The sequence below is a fragment of the Phycodurus eques genome, chromosome 2, assembly GCF_024500275.1.
Source record: "Phycodurus eques isolate BA_2022a chromosome 2, UOR_Pequ_1.1, whole genome shotgun sequence".
Classification (NCBI taxonomy): Eukaryota; Metazoa; Chordata; class Actinopteri; order Syngnathiformes; family Syngnathidae; genus Phycodurus; species Phycodurus eques.
Window position 1 is genome coordinate 1,446,961 of NC_084526.1, and position 25,784 is coordinate 1,472,744.

Consider the following 25,784-nt stretch of genomic DNA (forward strand, 5'->3'; position numbering starts at 1 on the left):
ATTCATTCCGACTGGACGTGCACGCGCGGCCAGCACAAAGCACACCACGTGTGAGGTTTCACTTCCCGCCCCGTCGTGATTGACAGCCGCGTCGGCCAACGAGAGGCGGCGCTCCCCGCTGGCCAAAATCGAAGGGGGCCAATCACAAAGCGGCTGAGGCGGATCCACTTTGGGGAGAAAAAGAGAAAAGAAAAAGGGAGAAAAAAAAAAAAAAGAGGGCGCCTGTCTGCCTGCCTGCCTGCCTGCCTGCCTCCCTCAAGGCTCGACTCGCGCCGCGTCTCAGGACGTCCGTCCGACTAGTCCCGGTTCTCATCCCGGTCGTGGCGAGCGACTCTGGTCCCGGTCCGGTTCTTGTCTTGGCTTCGGCATGCGGAGCGGCCGTATGGCGCGCCTGCTGGTGGCGCTGTTGTGCGTGGAAGTGTCCGGTAAGTACGCTGCTGCTTCTTCTTCTTCTTCTTCTTTTTGTTCTTTTTGTTGTTGTTCTTTTTCTTCTTCCTCCTTCCCTACTTCTTGTTCTTTTTGTTCTTCCTCCTCCTCCTCCTCTTGTTCTTCCTCCTCCTCTTCGTTTTCTTCTTGTTTTTATTGTTCTTCTCCCTCCTCTTGTTGTTGTTGTGCTTCTCCTCCTCCTTCTCCTCCTTCTTCTTCTCCCTCTTCCTCTTCTTGTTCCTGCCCTTTGCTGTGAAGTAACGGAGTCCAAATTCTTGGCGCGTGGCCCTAAGTGGATTTTTCAGCTGGCTCTGCTTGACTCGAGGAGTCCAGTCACCCCCCCGACCACCGCGGCGGTTGCGTTCGAGACCCGCCCGCGATAGGTCAAAATCCACAATATAGAAATAGGATTTTTTTTTTTTAATAATTTTTTTTACTCGAAATGGTTTTGGGGTCTTCAAACGCACTTTTACAACAATACACACACATTTAAACACAGACTATAGTGAGAGAGCGCGTGCAAGAGCAATCGATTAAAAAAAATGGCGAAAATATCAATATGAATAACTCATACAGTTCAACAAATACGGTCTTTGTATCCCAGAGAGACTACATGGACTGTCAACTTCCTTAACTGGTTGAAAGAGGGGGGGGGGTCAAGGTATTGCATAATTTATAAAAAAAAAAAAAAAAAAACCGCAAAATAGCGGGACGGCGACGTCTGTTTACTGTATTTATTCAACTTAAACACATATGCACTTCCTACTCGTTGCTTTGTCTAAATGCACTCGTCCCTTTTTGACGTCAAAAAGATGTAATTGGACAGCAGCAAAGTCAATTTCAATGAAGTTGATTTATTTTATTTTATTTTTTGTTTTGATTGATTCCGTCAATTTGCGGCCTTCGTGTCTAATCTGGGAAAAAAAATAGTTTTTAAGATAAGATGGGTTTTTTTGGGGGGTTTTTTGGTCATTATCATTTGCTAACTTAGCATTTATTTGCGAGGAAATTGTCATCGTGAGAAAAGGGGGGATGGGTCTTAATGGTCCATATTTCACTCACGAGGTGATTTGATGTATTTTTTGCGGAAGAAAATGAAACTGGCTCCCCTCACCTTCAGAATGACAACTTTTCAGGACATAAAAAAAGCGCCCATAAAATCAAAAGTATCAGGCCAATTGTTGTGATATTTTCAGAGGTGTAAGTGGGCACAAATAGGGATCGCGGTTTTGCGACGTGAAGCGCCGCAACGCTCGTCATCCGACGGTACGACAACCTGCGTGAGGCCAAAGTCGCGCAACGCCACTCCAGAAACGCTTTTGTCACCCACAAGAACTCTTTTCAAACGACGTGGCTTCTTGGCATTTCAACGGTCGATTTGTTTTAAACGATCACAAGCGCTACTTTCACTCATTCTCGTGTCAAAAAACGGAGCCTTCACGGGCTAGCTTCAAGGGAGAGACGTCTGATGTGTCATCTGCGGAAGTCCCGTCGCCAAAGTGACTTCGTTACACTGGCTCACGGTTACCAGCCTCACCGACCACAGATTTCGCAGGTTGCAGTTTAAAAAAAAAAAAAAAAAGAATTCAGCATTCTGTTGGTTCTACACAATATTTGTGAAAAGTTTGCAATTGCCTTTTGCTGCCACCGGATGGCGGCATAGCAAGGTTTTGATGTTCGACATGGCTTTTGACGTCGCCGTGCGTTCGCCCAGCGGGGGCGGTCCGCAGCGACGTGGACTCCGACGACTCGGCGGAGGCGGTCCCGACGCTGCTGTCCGGACCCGGCGACCCCGACCGCCTGCTGGTGTCGCTGTCGGCGTTCGGCCAGAACCTCCGGCTCAACGCCACCAGAGACGGCGGCCGCGGCGGCCTGCTGGCGGCTCAACTGGCGGTGGAGGAACGGTGGGCCGCCGGGGCGTCGCCCACCCGCTCGCGAATGGACCGGAACCAGCTCTGCCTCTACTCTGGGTCAGTCCTCGACCGACCCGGGTCGCTGGTGTCCCTCACTGCCTGCGGAGGCCTGGTACGCACGCACGCGCGCACACACACACACACACACACACACACGGAATCACATATTACTCATAAACACACAAAGTAAGGAATTCCACACGCACTCAATACAAAGTCATAAATTGCCCTTTTTACACACACAGATATACACACTCTCACAAATTACACGTTGACATACACACACAGTTTCAAATGACACAAAGACACACAAATAGTCACGATTTGCACGTGCACACACACACACATCCTGCCACCTGTATCCATCCCTCCATAGTTGGAAATTTGTCGGGAGAAAAAGATGACAAAAATGAAAAAGTGCATTTTCCCATGCAGTGATTGGCCCCTTCCAACACGGCATTTTTGGAAAATTGCCATATTAAAGTCCCAACCGAAGATGTGGAATTGATCGGCTTTTGGCACACGGGGGGCGCGCACACGTCGTGTCTGTCATTTTGCAGTCGAAGGGAGAACGGGTGAGTTTTTAGCGTGGAAGCTGACGGGTCACGCAGTTTCCCTGAATGCATCGCGTCACCGTCCCGCAATCGTGACCGGGCACTTTCCAATGTAAAAACTGCGAGTCGGCAAGTGAACAGAAACGAGTGACTCAGCAGTTCAAGTCAACTACTACGCCATTAAAAACCAAGATCGCAATTTCAGCGTAGACTCCACCGTGTAAAAACGGGACTTGGCATTTTGAGTGTCAAATTGTGACTTAGCTGTTTGAATGTCAAATACGGAACCCTAAGAGTGTGAGTCAGCATGTTGAATTTGCCACTGCAGACATCAAAAGTATGACTCGGCACATTGACTGTAAACGGGTGACTGTAGTTTGGATGTAAAACGCATGACTCGGCACTTGTTGTGGCGTTTCAGACGGCTCTGGTGCACGTGGGCGGTGAGGTGCTGTTCGTCCGCCCTGTGGAGGAGCGAGAGCCGACCAGTCGGTTGGGGGCGTTCTCGGGGCTCAAACATCAGGTGCTGCGGCGGCGGCGCCGAGCCGAACGGGACGCGGAGCACGCGTCGCAACGCTGCGGAACCGCACGACGAGGTTAGCCAACCGCAACGTCCTAGCGTCGCCGCTGCACTCCGGCCGCTAGAGGGCGCATGTGCGTCCGTCCGTCCATTTTCCATACTGCTTATCCTCACGCGGGTCGAAGGTATGCTGGCGCCTATCTCAGCTGTCTTTGGGGCGAGAGGCGGGGTGCACCCTGGACCGGTCGCCAGCCAATAGCAGGGCACATATAAACAATCGACCATTCACACTCGCGTTCACACCTACGCGCAATTTAGAGTCTTCAATCAACCTACCTACCACACCTGTTTTTGGGATGTGGGAGCAAAGCGGCGTACCCGGAGAAAAGCCACGCAGGCACGGGGAGAACACGCAAACACAGAGGCGAGGCCGGATTTGAACCCGCAACCTCACAAGTCCTGTCGTCCACTCTTCCCTTCCGCCGGCGCATGTGAATACTGTGCTGGGAGTAGCACAGGAACAGGAACACGAATGGGATCAGGAACATGCACAGCACAGAAGCATGGACATGAAGAAGAAGAAGAAACCGAAACAGGAACAGGATCATTGACACGTGCACAAACCGGGACGTGGGCAGGCACACGCACAGGAACAGGATTGTGAACATGCAAATGAACAGGAAGATGAAAAGAAACATGAGCAGAGGCCAAAAGAGGGTCACGAACAGGAACACGCACATGTGCACCAACAGGGACATCGGCACGAGCAGAATCACAAAAGGAACAACGAAAACGACTCGAAACGGCAGGCGTCCGAGTGCGACCCGGCGGTTTGAAAGTATAAACGTGACTCGGCAACTTTGAGTCAACGCGAGCCGAGAGGAAATACGCGCTCATCTTCGTCTTCGTCGTCATTCATCTCCTCTTTCGACACGCTTCAAAACAAACACGCACCCTTAACGCTTCCCACGTGTCCTCAACTGGGTCAGACGGCACGGCAGTGGCGTGCGTGTGTTGCGCGCGTTGCGGCTTCAGCTTCAATATAACCGCTTCCATGACAATGTTGTTTACGTGACGTGTCGCCATTTACTTTGCGTCGTGGGTTGTGTGCGTTTGACGTGTTGTGTAAATGTGCACACGTGATGTCACCTGAGCTTTTGTGTGACCACTTTTCGCTACATTCGCCATCATGCGTGTTCGTCCAAGTGATCAAAACGTCCACCGGGGGCACTGTGGCAAGACAACCTTTTGATGAGTTAACATATCTGTAAACCCATTACGATGACTCGCAGCATATGTATCCACGACCCGTTTGTTAGTTTCGCTGACACTGCTGCTAACGAGAAGTACTGAGCAAAGCCGACGCTCGATTAACATTCATGAGGTCGCCGTCGTTCAACGCCGGCGTGTCGCGTGCGTGTGTCGACAGACGTGACGGAGCGGAAGAGTTCAAAGGTCACGGAGGAACTTCGCGCCAAGCGCGCGGCGATCGGCGGCGAGGACGCGTACACGGTGGAAACGCTGCTGGTGGCCGACTCCGACATGGTCCGGTACCACGGAGCGGACGCCGCTAAGAGGTTCTTGTTGACCGTCATGAACATGGTAAGCTCACACGCCGGAGGAAGCGTTCAGTGGAACTCTGCAAATGTTTCAGATGTTATGGAGTCAAACAGTGTTAAGTGTTGTATTATGGCGCGTGTGTGTGTGTGTCAGGTTTACAACATGTTCCAGCACCAGAGTTTGGGCGTGAGGATCAACATTCGGGTAACCAAGTTGGTTCTGCTTCACAGCCGCCCCGTGAGTATCAACTACGACCTTCGTCTTCGACTTTCCTGCTTCCGCTAACGCTTCATCGGAACATTCTCGTTAAGAACGTTCCTGGTGCGCACATTCCTTGTTCTGTTAATTTTTCCTCGGATCATCATTGGTTCCTTAAATGTTCATCTGAACTTTCCTGGTTCTGTTAATCCTTCGTCAGAACATTCTTGGTTCTTTTAAGGCTTCATCTGAACGGTGCTCTTTTTAAAAAAAAAAAAAAAAAAAAATGCTTCCTCAGAACATTTCCGGTTCTATTCAGGCTTCACGAGAACACTCTTGGTTCTCTTCATTTGTGTGACTGCAGCCACAGACAAACGACCATTCACACTCACCTCCACATCGAAGGAAAATTCGGTGTTTTCACTTAACCTAGCGCGCATGTTTTTGGAACGGGGGGGCAAACCAGAGTACCAAGGGAGTACCAACGCTGGGTTTGCACTCTTGGACTGATCGTTTTTAGCATTTGTTTTAGTCTTCAAACCAACCTAAGGAGACAAAAATAAAATATGAATGACTTTACCATCCTGGAAAGAAAGTGGAAACGGTCGCATTACAAGCTCAACCTTCACCAAAGGTCAAACTTGGCAACATTGCATCGCAATGAATTGTAAATGGATGCTTTTACGTGTCGATTCAACTGCTGCGACGGAGTCCTGTCGGGGCTTCCCAACTAAACCCTGGACAGGCTCCACTACTTTCAAAACTCAGCTGCCGGGGTCCTCGACCGCACCAAGCGCCGGCTCCCGCTCGGTCCCGCGTTACCTACAAAATCCTGCTCCTCGGCTAAAAATCCCTCCATGCACTTGCCCCCCAGTACCTATCAGACCTCCCTCACCCATGCACCCCATCCCGAGACCTTATGTCTTCCGACTCCGGAGCCTTCAACGTTGCAGCGTTGAAGGCGCCAACGTCTTACTGTGGAGCACGTATAACATAAAACTATTAAATGAAATTAATAAAATCATTAGAACATTTCTGCTTCTGTTAATTTTTCATCTGAACATTCCTGGTTCTTCAGAAGATTTCTGGTTCCGTAAAAGCTTCATCAGATCTTGCCTTCCTGGCTTCAATTTGAATAGTCCCGGTTCTTGAAACACTTCATTCGAAGGTTCCTGATTGTTTTTAACGGTTGTGTGGCTTCATGTTCCTCAGGAGACGCTGAAGGTCGGCCACCACGGCGAGCGTTCCCTGGGGAGTTTCTGTCAGTGGCAGCATGAAGAGTTCGGAGGACCGCGATACCTGGGAAGCAATCATGTTCCCGGAGGACGTGACGAAATCCCGCCTGTGGACAGCGCCGTGCTGGTCACAAGGTGGGTTGACTTCACTGTGATCATCTTTTATTCCAACAGCTGTGAAATGAGTCGAAGAGTCTTCAAGGACAGTTTACAACTTATTTCAAAATAGCAGTAGATACACAACAGTGGAAATGCACAAATCCACGCGGGACGCCCCGTCTGAACCGGAAACTGCTTGATTCGCTTAATACCAACTTACAGGAAAGAACTTAAATGCGTGAAAGCCTTCAGTGAAAATGGTGAAAAAGTGGACCAACGAAGCCAAGGTGGAACTTCAGAGCTGCTTAGACTGCACAGACTGGATTGTCTTTTGAAAATTCAGCCGGCAGCCTGGATGAACGTACGGACACGGTCACAACCTATATCAGTTTCTGTGAAGAGGTTTGTGTACCAACGAAGTCATTTCGCACATTCAACAACAACAAGCCGTGGTTCACTGCCAAACTTAAGCAGCTTCGCCAAGCTAAGGAGGACGCATATCAGAGCGGGGACAGGGCCCCGTATAATCGCGCTAGAAACCAGCTGACGAAAGAAATTAACATTGCAAAGAGGAACGATGCACCAAAGTTGGAAAAACAGTTTAGCGCTAACGACTCTAAATCGGTCCGGCCTGCATGCCAATCCCTGACCAATTACAAGCGACGATCCCCCCCGAGCTGAGAACAATAGCACACTAGCCGACGACTTGAATACCTTGTACTGCAGATTTGAAAAGGACACTTTCACACCCCACACCCACCAGGCCGCACCACCGAACACAATCACACGCCCAGACCATGTGTCCCCGTCCTGCCTCAAAGTCTGCGTGGACCAGCTCGCTCCAGTCTCACAGATCTTCAATAGATCTCTGGAACTGTGCGAAGTACCATCCTGTTTCAAACGCTCCAACATCATTCCAGTCCCCCAAGAAAACTGCAATCTCGGGTCTCAATGACTACGGGGCTGTCGCCTTGACATCTGTGGCCGTAGAGTCCTTTGAACGTCTCGTGCCGGACCACCTCAAGAGCGTCACAGGTCCCCTGCTGGAGTCCCTGCAGTTTGCCGACCGAGCGAACAGGTCTGTGGATGATGCAGTCAACATGGGACTGCTCTTCATCCTAGAACACCTCGACGGTGCAGGGAACTACGCGAGATCCTGTTTGTGGACTTCAGCTCTGCGTTCAACACCGTCATCCCTGAACTCCTTTCCTCCAAGCTTCTCCAGCTCAGCGTCTCGCCTGCCATCTGCCAGTGGATTTACAGCTTCCTGAGAGGCAGGACACAGCAGGTGAAGTTGGGGGAGGCCACCTCGTCCGCACCCAGCATCAGCACCAGGGCCCCTCAAGGTTGTGTCCTCTCTCCGCTGCTCTTTTCTCTCTACACGAACGACTGTACCTCAATGCACCCGGCTGTCAAACTCCTGAAGTCTTCGCCACAGCTGCCCCTCTCGCTGCACAGCTGCCTTGTGCCTTCACGTTCCTGGGAATTACAGTCTCTCAGGACCTGATGTGGGCGATCAACATCAACTCCGTCCTCAAAAAGGCCCAGCGAAGGATGCACTTCCTGCGGCGTCTGAGGAAGCACGGCCTGCCACGGGAGCAGTTGAGGCGGTTCTACACAGCGGTCATCGAATCGGTCCCGTGTTCTTCCGTCACAGTCTGGTTCGGTGCTGCCACAAAAAAGGACAAACTCCGACTGCGACGAACAATCAAAACTGCTGAAAAGATTGTCGGTGCCCCCCTACCCACCCTTGAGGACTTGCACGCTGCCAGAACTAAGACAACAGCGTGCAAAATCTTTTCGGACACTCCGCATCCCGGTCACCGGCTCTTCCGGCTCCTTCCCTCAGGTAGGCGCGACCGAACAATGCGAACTTGAACAAGCAGACATTCCAACAGCTTCTTCCCTCTTGCAGTCAACTTCTTAAACGGCTAACCTACAATTCCATTTGCGACATGCTGCCATTTTTTTTTTTTGTCTTTTGAGTTTGTTGTCACATTTCTGTGGGGCCAATTATATATTACTCGTGCACTCACTGTAGTAGTATCGCCAGGCTGCACGCTCATCCCAAGAGAAGGTTCTAGTCCTGAGAGACAATTCTCATCTCAAGAGAAGGTCTACTCCTGAGAAAAAGTTCCTGTGTTGACTCCAGGTTCTAGTCCAGAAAGAATGTCTCGTTCTGAAGAAGTTCCAGTCTCGAGAGAAGGTTTTATTCCTGAGAGAAAGTTCTCATTCCAAGAGAAGGTCGAGTACCGAGAAAATTTCTAGTTGACTCAGGGTTCTAGTCTGGAGAGAACGTTACGGCTATTGTGGCTCTCGGATGAGTTTGTGTTTTAGGAATGTGCTGACTCGTGTTGTTGTTGTCGTCGTTCCTTGTGTTTCAGGACAGACTTCTGCGTTCACAAGGAGGAGCCTTGTGACACTGTTGGTAAGCTTCCTTGATCTCCTTGGCTCTCAACAACACACACACAAGCTAATGGCTTCTTTTCTGTGGAAGACGTTTGTGTTCTGGCTTCATTTGCGGGTATTTATTCTGGAGGTCAACATTTCTCAAGGGTGGTCTCATTGCGAGCCGCCTTGCATTTCACTATAAAATGGGACCCCACTTTCACCATTTTCTCTTTTCTTTCTCTTCTCAATTCGGAGTCATGTCGGATCGTCCCGCTGCGTTCCCTTTCCTAAGTGCGAGAGGCCGTTAGGGACATTGCTCGGGATTAGCTCTCACACTTACTACTCAAATGCTTTCACCCACACAAACCACTGAAAGACTCTCATAAACACTCCTCAAACGCTCTCATAAACACTACTCAAACCATCTCATAAACTATACTCTTATACGCACAAGGTTTTGCTCTCATAAACACAACTCAAAACCTCGCATAAACACTTGTCAAATACTCTCAGAAACACGACTCAAATACACTTATACGCATGAGTCGTGTTCTCATAAAGACTACTCAGACGCTCTCATAAACACTGCTCAAATGCGTTCACGCGAGCACGTCAATCACATTCACGCACTCATCGATTATGCTCACACATTAATAGTGTAAATGTTTTATTATGTAGTTCAATTCAATAAGTGAAATTATAGAGATGCGCTTGCACACACTCAGAGCGAAGTATTCCACATTTAAAACAAGTATAATATTGATTATAGCACATAGCACATGAAAAAAAAATCCCCCTATTCTAGTCCGCGGACCGGTACTGGACCGTGAGGCATTCGTTACCGGGCCGCAGAGAAAGAATGACCAATTTTACATAATTTCTCTTGTCTTGTCAACATGTTTTATTATGAAAATTGACCGGATGTTCAGCTGCGCGTCTCAGTTGACACGTCGAGACTGCACAGAAGGCTTCCGTTTACGGTCCGAGCGGGCGGGCTAACGGTGGGAGAGGTCAAAGAACGAAATCATTTCAGAAACAAATTCAGTTCATTACGTTTACTGAAAAGACGTGGTGTCGTTTCTTTTGAACGAAACGACCCCATATCAGGCGTCCCACTTCAAATACGGGTTTATCGCAACAGTTAACTCTCACACGCCGATTTGATTGCAGTGAAACCCGTGTCATAAAGATGCACTACAGACTACACACACTCGGAGTCAAATATTTCATGACTTTTTTTAAATATAGGTACATCTCAATAAATAAGAATACAGTTGAAAAGTCATTTTTTTCTTCAGTACTCATAGAGTGATTAAACACCGAAGTACTTTTCAGAGGTGAAATTCCAGCCTTTAGTTTAGTTTCTCAATATGGGGAATGTTTTTATTTGCTATGTCCTACAGTCATCAAAATGATACATATTTTAAATAATTTGTTCGTCTTTTGTGCATTTGTTTGTTTGTCGTACCCCTGCAGGTATGGCGTACCTGGGCGGCGTGTGCAGCGCCAAGAGGAAGTGCGTGTTGGCCGAGGACAACGGCCTCAACTTGGCCTTCACCATCGCACACGAGCTCGGACACAAGTGAGTTATGGTGGCCAAGCCGACGCCCCCTTCTGTGCTCCGCGTCCTCCTTTTGGGTAAACACAAAGAGGCTTGAAAAAAATACGTAAAAGTGCACATGAAAGATGCACAAAAAGACGCCCACGACGACAGTCCAAAATGCAGGAAAAGACACCGAAAGAGCCACAGTGAGAGACACAAAGGCGGATGGGTTCACCAGCCAGCCGCTATGCTGCCCGCGCCAGATCCGCCGTCCGCAAAATGGACATACACGCGAGAGAAGAACGGTGAAGAATGCGCGCGTTCTGTTGATCACCGTGCGTGTGCGTGTGCGTGTGTGTGCGTTGGCCACGTCTAGCGTGGGCATGAGCCACGACGACGACCACGCCGCCTGCGCGGGCCACGCCTACATCATGTCCGGCGAGTGGGTGAAGGGACGCAACCCCAGCGACCTATCCTGGTCGTCCTGCAGCCGCGACGACCTGCAGAAGTTCCTCAGGTGACTGGGTCTCCTCCCATCCCCTTTGCATATTTGCGCTCGCTCATTGGCACCGTATTACCGTCGCGTTTGTTTCCTTATCAGGTCCAAGTCGAGCGCCTGTCTGGCGCACACGGATCCGAGGACCCGCGATCAGCTGCCGCTGCCGCCGAAACTTCCCGGGATGCATTACAGCGTCGACCAACAGTGCCAGATCCTCTTCGGAAGCAACGCCACGTTCTGCTCCGACATGAAGGTACCGCTGTGCGTTACTACTCCTCCTATTTTCTTCATGTCCTCCTCATGAACCCGTGAATGGCCATAAGGAATTAACCCCGAAAAATGCTTATTTGCACATGATTCCTGCATGCTCAAGAATTGCTTGGGTTTGTAAAAAGAGAGGGGAAGGAAAAAAAAAAAAAAACAACTCCAATGCAATTATAATGGGCATCAATTATCGGCGGATTTTCGCGATTGGCCGTCCGGCCCGGTCCCGATCCCCCCCCCGGCGAAAACGGGGGTACACTGTAAATGGGATCCAGTTGACGGACAGATGGATCATTGACACGACCGAGCCGTGACTGGACATAAGGAACGCGTGAACGAACACGTGAACGCTAATGATGGAGCCACGAATGGTCGAGATGAACACTCGAATGGACATAAGATTGACGGCTGCTGTGTGTGCGTGCGTGCGTGCGTGCGTGCGTGTGCCTCGTAGCACCTGATGTGTGCCGGCTTGTGGTGCCTGGTGGAGGGCGACGGCTCCTGCAAGACCAAACTGGATCCTCCTTTGGACGGGACTCAGTGTGGACCAGACAAGGTGGCTCGTGCGCGCTCGCCATCGTCGCCGCTCTTTTGTCTGCGTGTGCGTGTGTGTGTGAGAGAGTGTGTGTTTGCGTGTGCTAGTCTCAACTTGTGTGTGAACATGCAATTGTTTGTGTGTGCCTTTATGCGTGTTTGCATGTGTGTATGTAAGCATTCCTGTGTGTGTGTGTGTGTGTGTGCGTATGAGTGGGCGCATGTGTTTGTTATATGTAAGTGCGTACGTGTGTGTCTTTGTGTTATGTGTGTGTATGTTTGTAGACGTGTGCGCGCGCGTGAACGTGCCCGTGTGTCTGTGGGAATGAATGTTTGGTGGTGGCCGTGGGGCCACGAAAAAAAGCGCTACAATTTATCGGACGAGCCGATTTAACGGGCGACCCCGGCCACTTCTGAGTCCGTTCCGCTGTATGTCTAATTCTGACAATTAGAGCTTACAGCCAACAAAACCCCCAAGTTCACTATCTTCTAGAATCTAGAATATTCCGTACCTGCATCATTGTAAGGATTTCTGGCGGATTTGGTACGGATTGAGAAGTCTGCTCCTGTACAAAAGCGATATAGTGAGGAGTGCCTTTCTGTAACGCGTGTGTGTTATACATGTGTGTGTTCAATGCGTGTGCGCGTCAGTGGTGCCGTGCGAGCGAGTGCGTGAGCAAGACGCCCATCCCGCAGCACGTGGACGGCGACTGGAGTCCTTGGAGTCCGTGGAGCATGTGCAGTCGGACGTGCGCCACCGGAGTTCGGTTCAGACAGAGGAAGTGCGACAACCCCCCGTACGTACGACAGCGGACCCCTGCCATTCTTTCTTTTTTTTCTGTGGGACGGGCGCGTGTAGAAAACTGCTTATTGGCCGTCTAGGGCGGACCCCCGCCTTTCCGTAGTTCGGAACCTTTGGATTCCCCTATTTGCAGTTGTAGTCGTGATTATTAACCCCCCGTTTTTCATGGAAAACGCTACAGATGGGGACCGGGCCTGACCCTAAATTAAAATTCAATTCAATTCAATGCATATTATACAGTAAATGCATTGAAAGAATGAAAAAAACAAAACAAAACAAAAAAAACCCACTTAAACCCCAAACATTCTTGAATAAGCAGAGATATACCGCCAATGAGTGTTTTCCCAGAAAAACAGGGTTGGTTCACCGCAACCGAAAAAGACAAAAAATCCACAAATCGGTGAATCCGCGGGTGCCGAACCGTGATTACGCGGGGGTCCACCGTGTTACTTAATCAAGAGTTTCTGGGGTGGTGGTGTTTTTTCTTTTTTTTTTTTTTTTTGTAATAATAATTGGCGTGAATTCTTTGCAGCTTTTCACTCTTGGCGATTTGACCCGGTGCACTCCGATCTGATATCGACACTCACTGTTTACGTTTGTTGTCTTTTATCTCCATAGTTACTGTAACTGCGACAACACGTATGTTCTGTGACAATACGCGTGTGTGCATGTCTGTGGGCGCAGGCCGGGTCCGGGCGGGCACCCCTGCCCAAACGCCAACGTGGAGCACAAAGCTTGCGAAGGTCCTCCGTGCCCAAAGGGGGCGCCGAGCTTCAGGGACCTTCAGTGTTTGTCGTACGATCGAAACGGCGGCAAGAAGAAGAGCGACGTGCTGACTGCCGTCGTCGATGACGGTGACGCTCACACGCGCGCTCGCCGTTGGCCTCGACTTTTTGGATGCGCTCCTGTGTGTGCGTGTATGAGAATGTGTGTGCGTATTTGTGCACGCGAGCTTGTGTTTGTGTGATTAATGTTTAGGTTTGTGTGCGTGGTTGCTCGCGTGTGCGCACAGAGAAGCCGTGCGCGTTGTTCTGCAGTCCGGTGGGCCGGGACATTTCGGTGCTGATGGCCGACAGGGTGATGGACGGGACGCCGTGCGGACCCTTCGAGGCCGACCTGTGCGTCAATGGCAGGTGTCAGGTATGCTAAGCTACGGGTGGGTAGGTCGGTGAATTTGCGGCTCCGTAAAAGCTCCTCGTTTCCGTCGGGTAGGAGCGAAGAGTACTTCAAGGCGCAAAAGAGCCTTTGTGTCATAACAGCTGTTCCCGAAGTCCGATATTCGAGATTCTCGCTCACGAGCGTCGAACGTGTCGTAGGCGTGGGCGTACTCTTAAGGTCCGCAATTAACTTTCACTTCTCAAGAATATGCAGCATTGTAATGTAGAACAATACGTCACAGCTATTTATGATTATATAAACAATATATATATACACACATATACATACACACGCGTCCACACAGGACGCCGCGTCTGAAACGGAAATGAATTAGTACGTCACTGCGCATGTCACGTGAAGAGTATTATTCCTCAATATTTGTAATATAAGATGAGATAACCTTGATTTAGTCCCACGATGGGAACATTTGCGTCGTTTCAGCAGCAATCGTGGATATAGGAAATTTAAATGGCGTGCAAGAGAAGACGCAATTGCATTTTTCGTCTTACGTCTCGCACAAAATAGAAACCGAAACGAGTGTCTGTTGGTCCATCGATCGATGTAATAAATGGATTTCACTTCCACTTCATGTTTATTTTGAATAGGGACATTTGATGAACTCCTGTCTGATGTACAGCGTCACAGCATTTGTAGCGACCGCTGACTTCCAATGCCCGTCCTCGGAAAGGCTTTGAAAAAGCCCTCAAAACATTTCAAACTGTCACGTGCGTAGCCTGGCACAGATTGGCGCCTATTCACGCGAACTGCGTTGATTTCATCTGAAATCGCGTCACGTGAATGGTCCAATTGGCGTAGGTCTCGCCACTAAATAAGTGAGTCTTCCTGTTGCCGTGTTTGTTTGTCGGCAGACAATCGGATGCGACGGCGTCATCGGTTCTTCGTCCAAAGAAGACGTCTGTGGCGTTTGTAACGGGGACGGACGATCGTGTACCGTTATCAGGGGAGACTTCAACCACACCAGAGGCATGGGTACGACACTCGCACGACTCATACAGCGCCGGCGTTTCTCGAGTATTATACGCGCTCGAATATAATACGAATTGGGATGCGTTCGGAAATAACCTGTGAGCGTGAGGTTATTCGGAAATTCGGAATACTCAACCGAATACTTGCACTCTCCGCATTTCCGAACGCACTCTTAGTCTAAGGAATTCAGATTACACACAGGCGCAAGGTTTATTACAGATTCACGGGTTCCTTTTGCGGTCGTCCAGGAGACTAAGACCGATGCCGTGTTACGACAAGCGGACGCGGGAGCAACGGTTATGGTCTGGGGTGCGTTTAGCAAATAACCTCCCGGCGTGCTCTGCTGCACTCCGGACCGTTCGGAAACTCGGAGCGCAGCTGGAACGCGCGGAACGCTCTCAGCCGTCGAATTGAACGTCGCGTACATCTCCGTGAGCCTCAGAACGGTTCAGAGTGTGGCAGAGTGCGCTCGGAGTGTATTTCCCGACGCACCCGCGGTACGATAACAGATAGCAATACGGCAGCGCTCACGAGACCACCATAATTCTCGCTATAATGTGGTTCACTTTTTATGTTTTTAATGTACTTACATCAAGGATTATTGCCTCTATCGCGGGACGTTGGCGGTGAGTATTTTTCCACTCAGACTGTCGTGACTGCAGGCTCACGTAGCATTAAGCGCGAGCTCACCACTGCTAGTTAGAACCCAATGGAATGCAAAACAGGTGGTTTGGATAGATCATTTTTTTCCCTCATTAGTGTAGACACAGCACCCCGTATTGACAGAGAATTTTGCAGATTTATTAAAAAAAGAAAAACTGAAATATCACACAGCCGTAAGTATTCAGAAATGTAGTAGAAGCCCCCTTTTGAGCTAATACAGCCATGACTCTTTTTGGGAGTGATGCAACAAGTTTTTCACACCTGGACTTGGGGATCCTCTGCCATTCCTCCTTGCAGATCCTCTCCTTCGAGCCCAGTCTGAGGTCCGGAGCACAGAAGGTTTTCGTCCAGGATACCCCCGTACTTGGCCGCGTTCATCTTTCCTTCCATTGCAACCGGTCGTCCTGTCCTTGCAGTTGAAAAGCACCCCCACAGCATGATGCTGCCGCCACCGCGCTTCACTGTTGGGACTGTATTGGACGGGTGATGAGCAGTGGCCGGTTTTCCTCCACACATGCCGCTTAGAATTAAGGCCAAAAAGTTGTATCTTGGGCTCATCGGACCAGAGAATCTTATTTCTCACCATCTTGGAGTCCTTCAGGTGTCTTTTAGGCAACTCCATGCGGGCTTTCGTGCGTCTTGCACTGAGGAGAGGCTTCCGTCGGGCCGCTCTGCCAAAAAGCCCCGACTGGCGGCGTTGCCGCAGTGATGGTTGACTTTCTAGAACTTTCTCCCATCTCCCGACTGCATCTCCGGAGCGCAGCCACAGTGATCTTTGGGTTCTTCTTGACCTCTCTCACCGAGGCTCCGAATACTTCTGGCTGTGTCATATTTCAGTTTCTCTTTGTTAATCAATCTGCAAAAATGTCAACAATTCCATTTTTTTTTCTGTCAATACGGGGTGCCGTGTGTACATTAATGAGGATAAAAATGAACTTAAAGGATTTTAGCAAATGGCTGCAATACAACAAAGAGTGAAAAATTGAAGGGGGTCTGAAAACTGTATGTTTTGGTGTGCGTGCGTCAGGCTACGTGGAGGCAGTTGTTATTCCTGCGGGAGCGCGAAGGATCAGAATCGTGGAGGACAAGCCTTCACACAGCTTTCTGGGTAAGAAACCGTTGTTCTTTTCTTTAAAGAAATTTCTCACAATGAGAATGTTTCTTTGTAAAAATTGCAAAATGTTCGTTTTAAAATTTGCAATATGTTACCTGTGCAAATGACAACATTAACAACAATGACAACAACAACTGAATGTGGGGACTATGACGGGAAAATCCCGGGACTTGGTTGACACGATGATTAGGAGAAAGGTTGATCAATTGTGTGCCCGGCCGGGAGAGCGGGCGGAAAGGCAGCGAGGCTCGAAGTTTAGGGGCAGCGTTGAAATGATTTGACCGTGGTGGAGATGGGAAGAGAAATGGACGAGGGGTTATTTGAAAAGAAGAGGCAGGAACGTGGGGTGACCTACAAGAGCGGACGTAGAAACACGCAGGTGGATTACATCTTGTGCAGACGATGTCATCTGAAGGAGGTTTCCGAGAGATGGAAATGGGTTGACTGGTGCCAGCGGTGTGCTAGCTAGATGGAAAGAATACTTCGAGGAGTTGATGAATGAGGAAAATGAGAGAGAAGGGAGAGTAGAAGAGGCAAGTGGCAATGATTAGTCAGGGGGAAGTTAGAAAGGCATGAAAGAGGATGAAAAATGGAAATGGTGGAGGCTCACAGAAGTGAGTATTTGTGAGCAACAGTATGGTTTCATGCCTACAAAGAGTACCACAGAGGCATTATTTGCCTTGAGGATGTCGATGGAAAAGTACAGAGAAGGTCAAGAAGGAGCTCCATTGTGCATCTTTGTAGATCTCGAGAAAGCCTGTGACAGAGTAGCCGGAGAGGAACTGTGGTACTGCACGCGGACGTCTGGAGTGGCAGAGAAGTCTGTTAGAATAATACAAGACGAGTACGAGGGCAGCAAGAACAGCGGTGAGGTGTGACAGACGAATTTAGGGTGGAGGTGGGACTGCATCAGGGATCCGCCCTGAGCCCCCTCCTGTTTGCAGTGGTGATGGATAGGCTGACAGATGAGGTTCGACTGGAATCCCCGTGGACCGTGATGTTTGCAGATGACATTGTGATCTGCACTGAAAGCAGGGAGCAGGTGGAGGAACAGTTAGAAAGGTGGAGCCGTGCACTGGAAAGGAGAGGAATGAAGATTAGCCGAAGTAAGACAGAATATATGTGCATGAATGAGAGGGGTGGTGGTGGAAGGGTGAGGCTACAGGGAGAAGAGACCACAAGGGTGGAGGACTTGAAATACTTCCTGCTCGGATGAAGGGCAAAGCTTAGAAGAGCCGTGATGTACGGATGAGAGACAGCGGCACTGAAGAGACAACAGGAAGCAGAGATGGAGGTGGCGGAAACGAAGATGTTGAGGTTCGCTCTCGGAGTGACCAGGTAGCATAAAATTAGAAATGAGCTCATCAGAGGGGGACAGCCGAGGTTCGATGGTTTGGAGACAAAAGTTAGAGAGAGCAGACTTGGATGGTTTGGACACGTCCGGAGGAGAACTAGTGAGTCTATTGGTAGAAGGATGAGGAGGAGGATGGAGCTGCCAGGCGAGAGAGCGAGAGGAAGAGCAAAGAGAAGGTCGACGGACGGCGTGAGGGAAGACATGAGGGCAGTTGGTGCTGGAGAGGAGGATGCGGGAGATAGGACGCGCTGTGGCCGCCCCCAACGGGGTTAAAGGAAACGACGAAGACAAATGACAACATTACCTTCAAAAAAACATATATTTTTTGAAGCTAAACATATTTTGCTTGACTTTTTTTTTTTAAGAAATAAATGTATGTACAAATTACAATACTACCATTTTTGTTGAGCCATAAAAAGTGTCCTTTTTTTTCCTGTATAATACAATTCTTCCAATTGGGGGGGGGGGGGGGGGAAAAAACAAAAACAAAAAATGATTTCACATGTTTTCTTTCATTGAAAAAAAAGATCTATCTGTTAAAAACACGTATTCTTAGCTAGCTTTTGTGTGCGTGCGTGGTTAAGCGCTGAAAGACGGCGGCGGCGGCGGCGGAAAGTCGATCAACAGCGACTGGAAGATCGAACTTCCGGGAGAGTTCCGGGTGGCGGGCACCACCGTCCGATACGTCCGGAGAGGATTGTGGGAGAAAATGTGGGCCAGGGGGCCCACCAGCGCGCCGCTGCGCCTCCTGGTAAGAAACAAAAGATTCAAAGATCGTCAAAGATCATCTGGGGGGGGGGAAATCATCTTTTTTGGAACAGCGCGCTTTCGTTCCAAATTTGGAATTATCAACGAGGAGCTGCGTTTTTGCAACGGTGACGTGAACTTGGAAGCAAAATCAACTTTCCCGACACCGATCCTGCATCGTTTCACATCTGGCTAAAATCCTTTTTTGCCCAATATCGTGCAGACAAGAACATTTGGTTTTCAAGAGTCAAGTATTTTTTTGCAACTTTCACAAAGATTGTAAAATAAGGAAAATAATCTTTATTTTATTTTTTTTCCCCCCCATTTTGCGTGTGTGTGTTGTGGTACTAGGTGCTGCTGTTCCATGACCGAAGTTACAGTATTCACTACGAGTACACGTTGTCCCTGAATGCATCGCACGACAAGCGCCGCCGCGAGAACAAAGAAACACACCAACGACCACAACAACAACATCATAACAACAACAATGGTGATCATCTTTACATCTGGACGCACAGCGGCTGGAACTCCTGCAACGCGCACTGCGGAGGAGGTAACGCGCGCACGCGCGCACGAACGACAACAACACCAAGAAAGAATTGCAAATGAGTTTGAATGTCGAAATCGGGCAAGAATTTGCGTTTGTTTGTGTGCGTGCGCAGGCGAGAGGAGGACGGCGGTGTCCTGCGCGCGTTTGGCCAACGAGTCCGCCGAGGTCGTGGACGATTCTTTTTGTCGAGCGGACAATCGGCCGCCGCCGCGAGTGGCGGCGTGCGACCCTCGACCCTGCCGCTTCCGGTAAACACGTTGCACAAATGACACGCGTTGACACACACGCCGCGCATTCGGCGGAGCCCGCAATATTTTGCTTTTTCCAGCCTAAAAACGACATTCCTCTTCGAAAGCTCAAAAACAATTCAATATTCAATATTCTTTAGTTTTGTCGAAGATTGAAGAAAATGTTCGGTTAAAAATATTTTTAAAATTCAAATAAAAAAATCTTTCTTCTTGTAGAATGACTTTCATTTTTAATAGTTGAAAGACACGCTTTTTTAATCTTTTAAAATGGACTGTTACGTCTCGTAAAAAAATCAAACAAACTTCTTTTGAAAATACCATTTTTGTTCGATGTATTTCAATTATAAAAAGTCTCATTTTTGTTGTTGTTGTAAAGTGACCTTTATTGTAAATGGTTTCGAAAATATTTTCTAATCCTGTAAAATTACTTTTTTTTTTTTTTTTTTTTTTTAAATTGTGGAACTCAAACGCATGTCAAGAAAATTTTCTTTCGAAGTGATCGTTTTTGTCATCGTAAATTTACGATTTTCCTTTTAAGGTTTGTAAAAGAAAAATAGCGGGAGTAGTCATTTTTTGTTCTTATGAAATCACATATTTTTCAGAAGTGGTGTAACAAATCTTTATATAAAACGCACATTTTTCCAAAAATATCACGGAATGTGTTTTTTTTTTTTTTTTTTTGTATAAACATTAAGAAAATGATATATAATCTTTTAAAATAGCTTTCATTTTAAATTTTCTAAACGTGTTTTTTTAAATCTGGTAAAACTACATTTCATTGTAAAACCAAAACTGAGAGAAATCATTATTCGAAAAATCAAACCCCCAAAATTTTCAAAATAAAATGAGAAAACATCTTTAAAAAGGACACTTTACATTTTGAACTGCTTTTTAAAAAATCTGTTTTTAAGTCTTGTAAAGAACTAAAAACAAAAATGTGTTTGTTTTCTTGTAATTTGACACTTTCATATTTTAAATTGTTTTTAGAAATGTTTTTTCTTGTAAATATCCGAACAAAATGTCTTGAAAAAAGGTTTCCCAATAAAATGAACAAAATAAAATAAAATAAGCAACATTTTTATTTGAAGATACTTATTCACATTCCAACCAATTCTTGTCCAAGCCGAAAACATCAAAGTGAAACTTTGGGGGAAAAAAATGCAAATTTTGTTTGTATTTGTTTGGGGGGGGGGGGGATTTGTTCAGGTGGGTGTCGGGCGAGTGGGGCCCGTGCTCGGCCACGTGCGGCGCCGGCACGCAGCGGCGACGGGTGGCGTGCGTGCAGCGGCGGCACGACGGCTCGCCGGCGGCGGGCGGCGCGTGGGAGGAGGAAGAGCGGGAGGGCGGGCGCTGCCAGGGTCCGCGCCCGCCGCCCCTGCGGGCCTGCGAGGGACGGCGCTGCCCCGGCGTCTGGGAGGCGTCCGAGTGGTCGCAGGTCGGTCGCGAGAAAATGGGGGAAATGGTTTGAAAACAATTTCGATGTTTGGGAATGTATTGAATAATTACATTTTGTAATTTAAAACAAAAAAAAAAAAAAAAAGAAGAAGAATCATCTTTTCTGTAAAATGTCAAAAAGTCCTGAAACATTAACATTGCAAAAAGAAATGTGGAAAACGTAGATTTGCTTTCTTGGAAAAAGGTTACAATTGTAATTTCTGTAATTTTGAATATGTTTTTGAAATGAAATCAACCTTTCATCTTTTGAAGGCTTAATTTGACTCTGGTCAAAATCTGACGCGAGTTTCTGGGAAAGAGGAGGAAAACGCGCTTTTACAAATGCCCCGAAAGAGGCCAAACCCTCGGAAGAAGGGTTGGCATCGCAAGCCCACGCCCACCCTTCCGACAATAACCACACACGACTGATTTCAATCTGGATTCCGCAGTCGGGAAACGTCTTGAAAGCAAAAATGCAAAGACCTCCCGAAGGCCGTTGGTTCCTGAGCCCTCGACCTCGCTTGGGCGTCGGCCTCAATATCGCACCGGACTCTCATCGACTGACTTTGATCGCTTGGAATTTCGGGCACTGCACTCACCTGCTTCACCTCCTCTCTTCCTGACCGTACTCCCTTGATCCAATTAGAATCCTTCGCATCGGATCCTTCCCCGGTGTTCCCCAAGGCTCCGTGCTTGGTCCAATTCTTTTCTTCATCGACATCCCTCCCGCCGGGTCGTATCTTTCGCGAAGCGCTACGCGGATGACAGCCAGCTTTACCGACCGTTTGTCTCACAGGAAATCCTACATTAAAAAAATAATAATAATAAATAAAAATATTTAAAAATCTATTTATTTAAAAGGCTATTTATTTAAATTATATATATATATATATATATATATATATATATATATATATAGTGAAAACAGAAAGAAAGTAAAAATATATTGTTGTGGTTATTTGTTTTATTTCCCCCTGTAAAATCCAATCAGAAGTGAAGAAGTTGTTTTGAAAAAAATCATGAAAAATTAAACTTTTCAAAAAGAAAACAACCTTTTAGTCTTGTAAAATCAGAAACAAATTTCCTGTAAAAAAAAAAAAAAAAAAAAAAACACAAGAAGAAAATATTATAAAACAGAAAAATGTAATCAAGTCATATTTATAAAATGAAAACGTATACTGAAAATGTACAGTTTTCAAAAGTCAATTATCATTTCATCTTGTCGAACGGAACATTTGTGTCACAATGAAGGAAATGACAAGATGTGTTTTTTTTATTTTGCGTCAGTGCTCGGAGGGTTGCGGCACGGGGGTGCGCACTCGCAACATCACGTGCGGCGGCAACTGCGACCCGCTGACCCGACCCGACCGCCAGGAGCCCTGCCAGGACCGCTCGCACTGCTACGAGTGGAAGACCGGCCAATGGTCCAAGGTACGCGCCCGCGACATACAAACACACGCACACGGATGGACGGATAGACAGACAGAGGAAAAACAGATCCCGCTCCACGAGAAAATCGGGAAAATGTTGTCCAATCACACAATTTGTTTGTTTGGTGTTCAAGTGCAATTTTGAGGTGCGTCTTTATTTGTGTGTCCGTCCGTTAACCGCCTTCGTGCGCGGACCGGCCGGCAGTGCTCGTCGTCGTGCGGCCGGGGCCTGCGGTCGCGAGCGGTGCAGTGCATGCACAAGGTGACCGGTCGCCACGGCAACGAGTGCCCGCCCGACGCGCGCCCGCCGACCTATCGGCCCTGCGGGCGCGGGGAAGCCTGCCGGCGCGAGGTCGCCGGCGTGGACGGCAACACCATCACCTCGCCCAGGCTAGGTCGGCACTCTCTTTTTTTTTTTTTTTTTTTTTTTTTGCCTTCCGCATCCACTTGCGGTTTTACTTCTTCTTCTCCTTCTGATTCCACCTCCTTTTTTTTCTATTCCACTTCCTCTTTTGCTTCGTGTCCCGCTTGGAATTGTTCTCGCTCACTTCTTCCGGTCCATCTATTCCTCCCCTACCTGATACGGTTGTACTTTGCACTTCTCCCGATTGCACTTGTGCTGTTCTTTTGAGCGGTTCTACTTCTGCTTCTACTTCTTCTTCTGGCGTTTCTAGCGCCTGCGGCTATACGGTGGACCGCCTCTATTCACGGCAGATACAGTAGGGAGCGGGCCGGACTGCGAGTAGTGAAAATCGACGGCCGTTGTGCAGTAATTGCATTGGGGGGGGGGGGGGGTCAAAAGAAAACAAAACAAAACGGGTTTTTATTTGAAGGCCAAAAGTTCTCGAATAAGTGGGGATCAACTGCTAAGAAGCGTTTCTGGAGTTGAAAAATCGGCGCTGGCGTATGCGGAGGTCCACTGTACTTCCGCTCCCACTTTGACTGCTCTTATTTGCGGTTGTCCTCGTTTGCGGTTCAACGTCTTCTGATTCCACTCGCACTCGTTCTATTTGAATCGAATCTGATTCTTACTCCTCCCGGCTCCGGTTGAACTTTCCCTACTAATACCGATTTGCCTCGTGTCGCTCGGACTCGTCTTCGGGCTCGCGGTTCCGCTGGTTACGTGGCTTGTTTGTCCCCCCTCAGCCGCCCTGACGTACAAGTGTTCCGGCGACCAGTGGCCCGTGTACTGCCGCGTGATCCGCAAAAAGAACCTTTGCCAGGACATGCGCTGGTACCAACGCTGCTGCCAGACGTGCAGAGACTTTTACGCCACCGAGACCTCGTGACCGCCGACGCCGAGTGACAGGAAGTGACCCCCGATGACAGGAAGTGAACGGTCGCAAACACAAAGACCTTTCTTTTAAAAAAAAAAACAAACAAAAAAAAAAAACCAAACAAACAAACAAAAAAAAACAAAAAAAAGACAAAGCAGGTGGGCGTCCGACGACATCCGGTTCTACTACTTTTGGGTCTACTAATTCCAGCTCGACTTCTAAAACCGTTCAACTTGTTCTGCCTGTAATAGCGGGTTCTACACCTGGTTCCGCTTGTGTTTCTTCAGAACTTCTTCCGGTTCCTCTGATGTTGATTCCTCTTATTTTGGTTCTTCTTCTGGCACCTGCGCTTCTGCTTCCAATTGCAGTTGTATTTCTTTTTCGGGTTTACAACTTCTTCTGGTTCTGCTTCTCGTAGTTAGTAATTCAGGTTCTACTTCTACCACTCTTCCTCCTGCTTGTATGTCTTCTGGTTTCCAACTTCCTCTGGTTCTACTTGTTGTTCCAATGCAGGCGGCACCCTTGCACACTTTGAATACTAACGATAACGACAGCGCACGCTACTCCGCTAATAATGGCTGCGCCTGTATGAAAGCCTGCACTCGGCCAGTGTCGCTAACCTCGCCGGAGTGACTACGCCCCCATCAGTAGCAGGAAGTGTTTCACAGACCTCGTAACGCTTCCGATGCTAATGCCGACGTGCATTAGCCTACTGATGCTAACCGAAGCCTAAAAAGACATGTTTTGAGACGGGAAGTGGAGGGGCGGGACCAGGTTTGTCAGACAGCTCAGTGTTTACCGTTAGCAGCGACCTGGAAGTCAGCACGACGATGTCGTCAGTTGGCTCCTCCCCTTCCTTCCCTGACAGGAAGTGTCATCAGAGGTGCTATCTTATCTTGTATTATTATTCAGATGATTTAACACATGACTGATGGTTGATGTTTGGATTAGTCAGCTGCCATCTTGTGTACTTTTTGTTCTTGATGTCCTTCTTGGTGCTCGACACAATAAACGTTCTCACGTGGCTCACGTGAGCACTCTACCGACGCACCTCCTGTCACAATGTGCAACCTTTGATTCCGGTTCTACTTCTTGAGACTCCGCTGTGTACGTCCGGTTCTGCTCCTCGGTGGGATTCTACTTTTGGCTCTACTTCTTCCGCTTTTCCTACGTGTGCTGCTTTTTCTGAGATCGCTGTCGCCTTCTGGTTCATTTCCGGTTCTCCAGCTTCTTCTGGTTCGACTTTTTCCTGGTTTGGCTTCATGCTCAACCAAAGCCTATCAGTTCCGTCTAACCGAGGTCCGCTCTCGCCAAATGTTCTACTATGTCGGTATTGTTTTAAAAGTGTGTTTAGAGACGAAACAAAAACATGCCTCGGGTGTATTTCTATTTCGAGAGTTCTCGTGACGGAGAGGGCTTTGCTGTAATCCCCCCCCCCCCCAGGCGGCCGAGGACAGACACAGCCGGCGGCGCACGTTCGACTGCTTTATTGAACAAACGCTACCAGGGGAAAAAAAAACGCCTAACAAACGCGTTCCTACACAACTGACGCCCGGACCGGCTAACGGTGCGTTTACAACGGTCGACTCGACGCTCTCGTTCGCGGGCTCCCGCGTCAGGGACCCCCGCGCCGGTCGGACGGGGGCAGTTGTCCCCCCCCCCCCCCCCCCTCCCCATTATGGAAGTTTCCTTTTGACCGCTTGCCCGTCCATCCTGCGTTGTCTGTGGAATGTTCTGGTGAGAATGTGGCGCAGGCGTGGCATAAAAGACACACAAGCGCGCGCACACCCGCTGCCGCCTTCGCACGCGAGCGTTTCGTCGGAGGCGACGGCAGCGGCGAGATCGACGTCCAGACTGGCTTCTCTCAGGCTTGCGCGTGTGCGCCCACACCGTGACCGCCAGAAGGTGTGCTCGTGCGTGTCACCGGCACGAGATGATTAAAAATGTTTTGCATCACGTTAAGGGTGTGTGTACGTTCACTGTTACATACGTTCGTGTGCGTGTGCATATATATATATTCATATATACGGGGGGGGGGGGGGGGTGCTTGGCTTCGGGGGAAAAAAAAACAACAAATCTTTATCAGATGTGTTATTTTGCAACAGCACGACGAGCCCTTCTGCTCTTTTTGGTCAGCAGTGATTTTGGCCTCGGAACGCTTCCTTTTTGCGGCCTCCTGGATAGGAGTCCTTGCCGTCCTCTCAGGTCACTCCTGGCCCCGCCGTGTTTTCTCCCTGCGAGGGTAATGCCATTTTGTTGCAGCTTTTTTTTTTTTTTTTAGGTC

The 25,784-nt window shown here is 48.6% G+C and overlaps 1 protein-coding gene across 3 annotated transcripts; it reads left to right on the forward strand.

Annotated features, from left to right (window-relative positions):
- The first annotated feature begins 212 nt into the window (after positions 1–212).
- adamts17 (ADAM metallopeptidase with thrombospondin type 1 motif, 17) lies at positions 213–25,170 on the forward strand. 3 transcript variants are annotated; one of them, XM_061704685.1, is made up of 23 exons: positions 213–425; positions 2,141–2,451; positions 3,315–3,489; positions 4,843–5,015; positions 5,127–5,210; positions 6,384–6,541; positions 8,890–8,933; positions 10,373–10,478; positions 10,816–10,956; positions 11,041–11,191; positions 11,657–11,758; positions 12,388–12,533; positions 13,223–13,392; positions 13,551–13,678; positions 14,566–14,686; positions 16,374–16,454; positions 18,399–18,565; positions 18,913–19,114; positions 19,224–19,359; positions 20,566–20,794; positions 22,081–22,224; positions 22,429–22,618; positions 23,370–25,170. In XM_061704685.1, the coding sequence occupies exons 1-23, from the start codon at positions 368–370 to the stop codon at positions 23,510–23,512; spliced, it is 3,360 nt and encodes a 1,119-aa protein (XP_061560669.1). In that variant the 5' UTR covers positions 213–367; the 3' UTR covers positions 23,513–25,170. The 3 variants fall into 3 exon arrangements, with proteins under 3 accessions (XP_061560669.1, XP_061560677.1, XP_061560686.1); XM_061704693.1 differs by lacking the exon at positions 22,429–22,618 and having other exon boundaries at positions 23,370–23,444; XM_061704702.1 differs by lacking the exons at positions 20,566–20,794; positions 22,429–22,618; positions 23,370–25,170.
- The last annotated feature ends 614 nt before the right edge of the window (positions 25,171–25,784 follow it).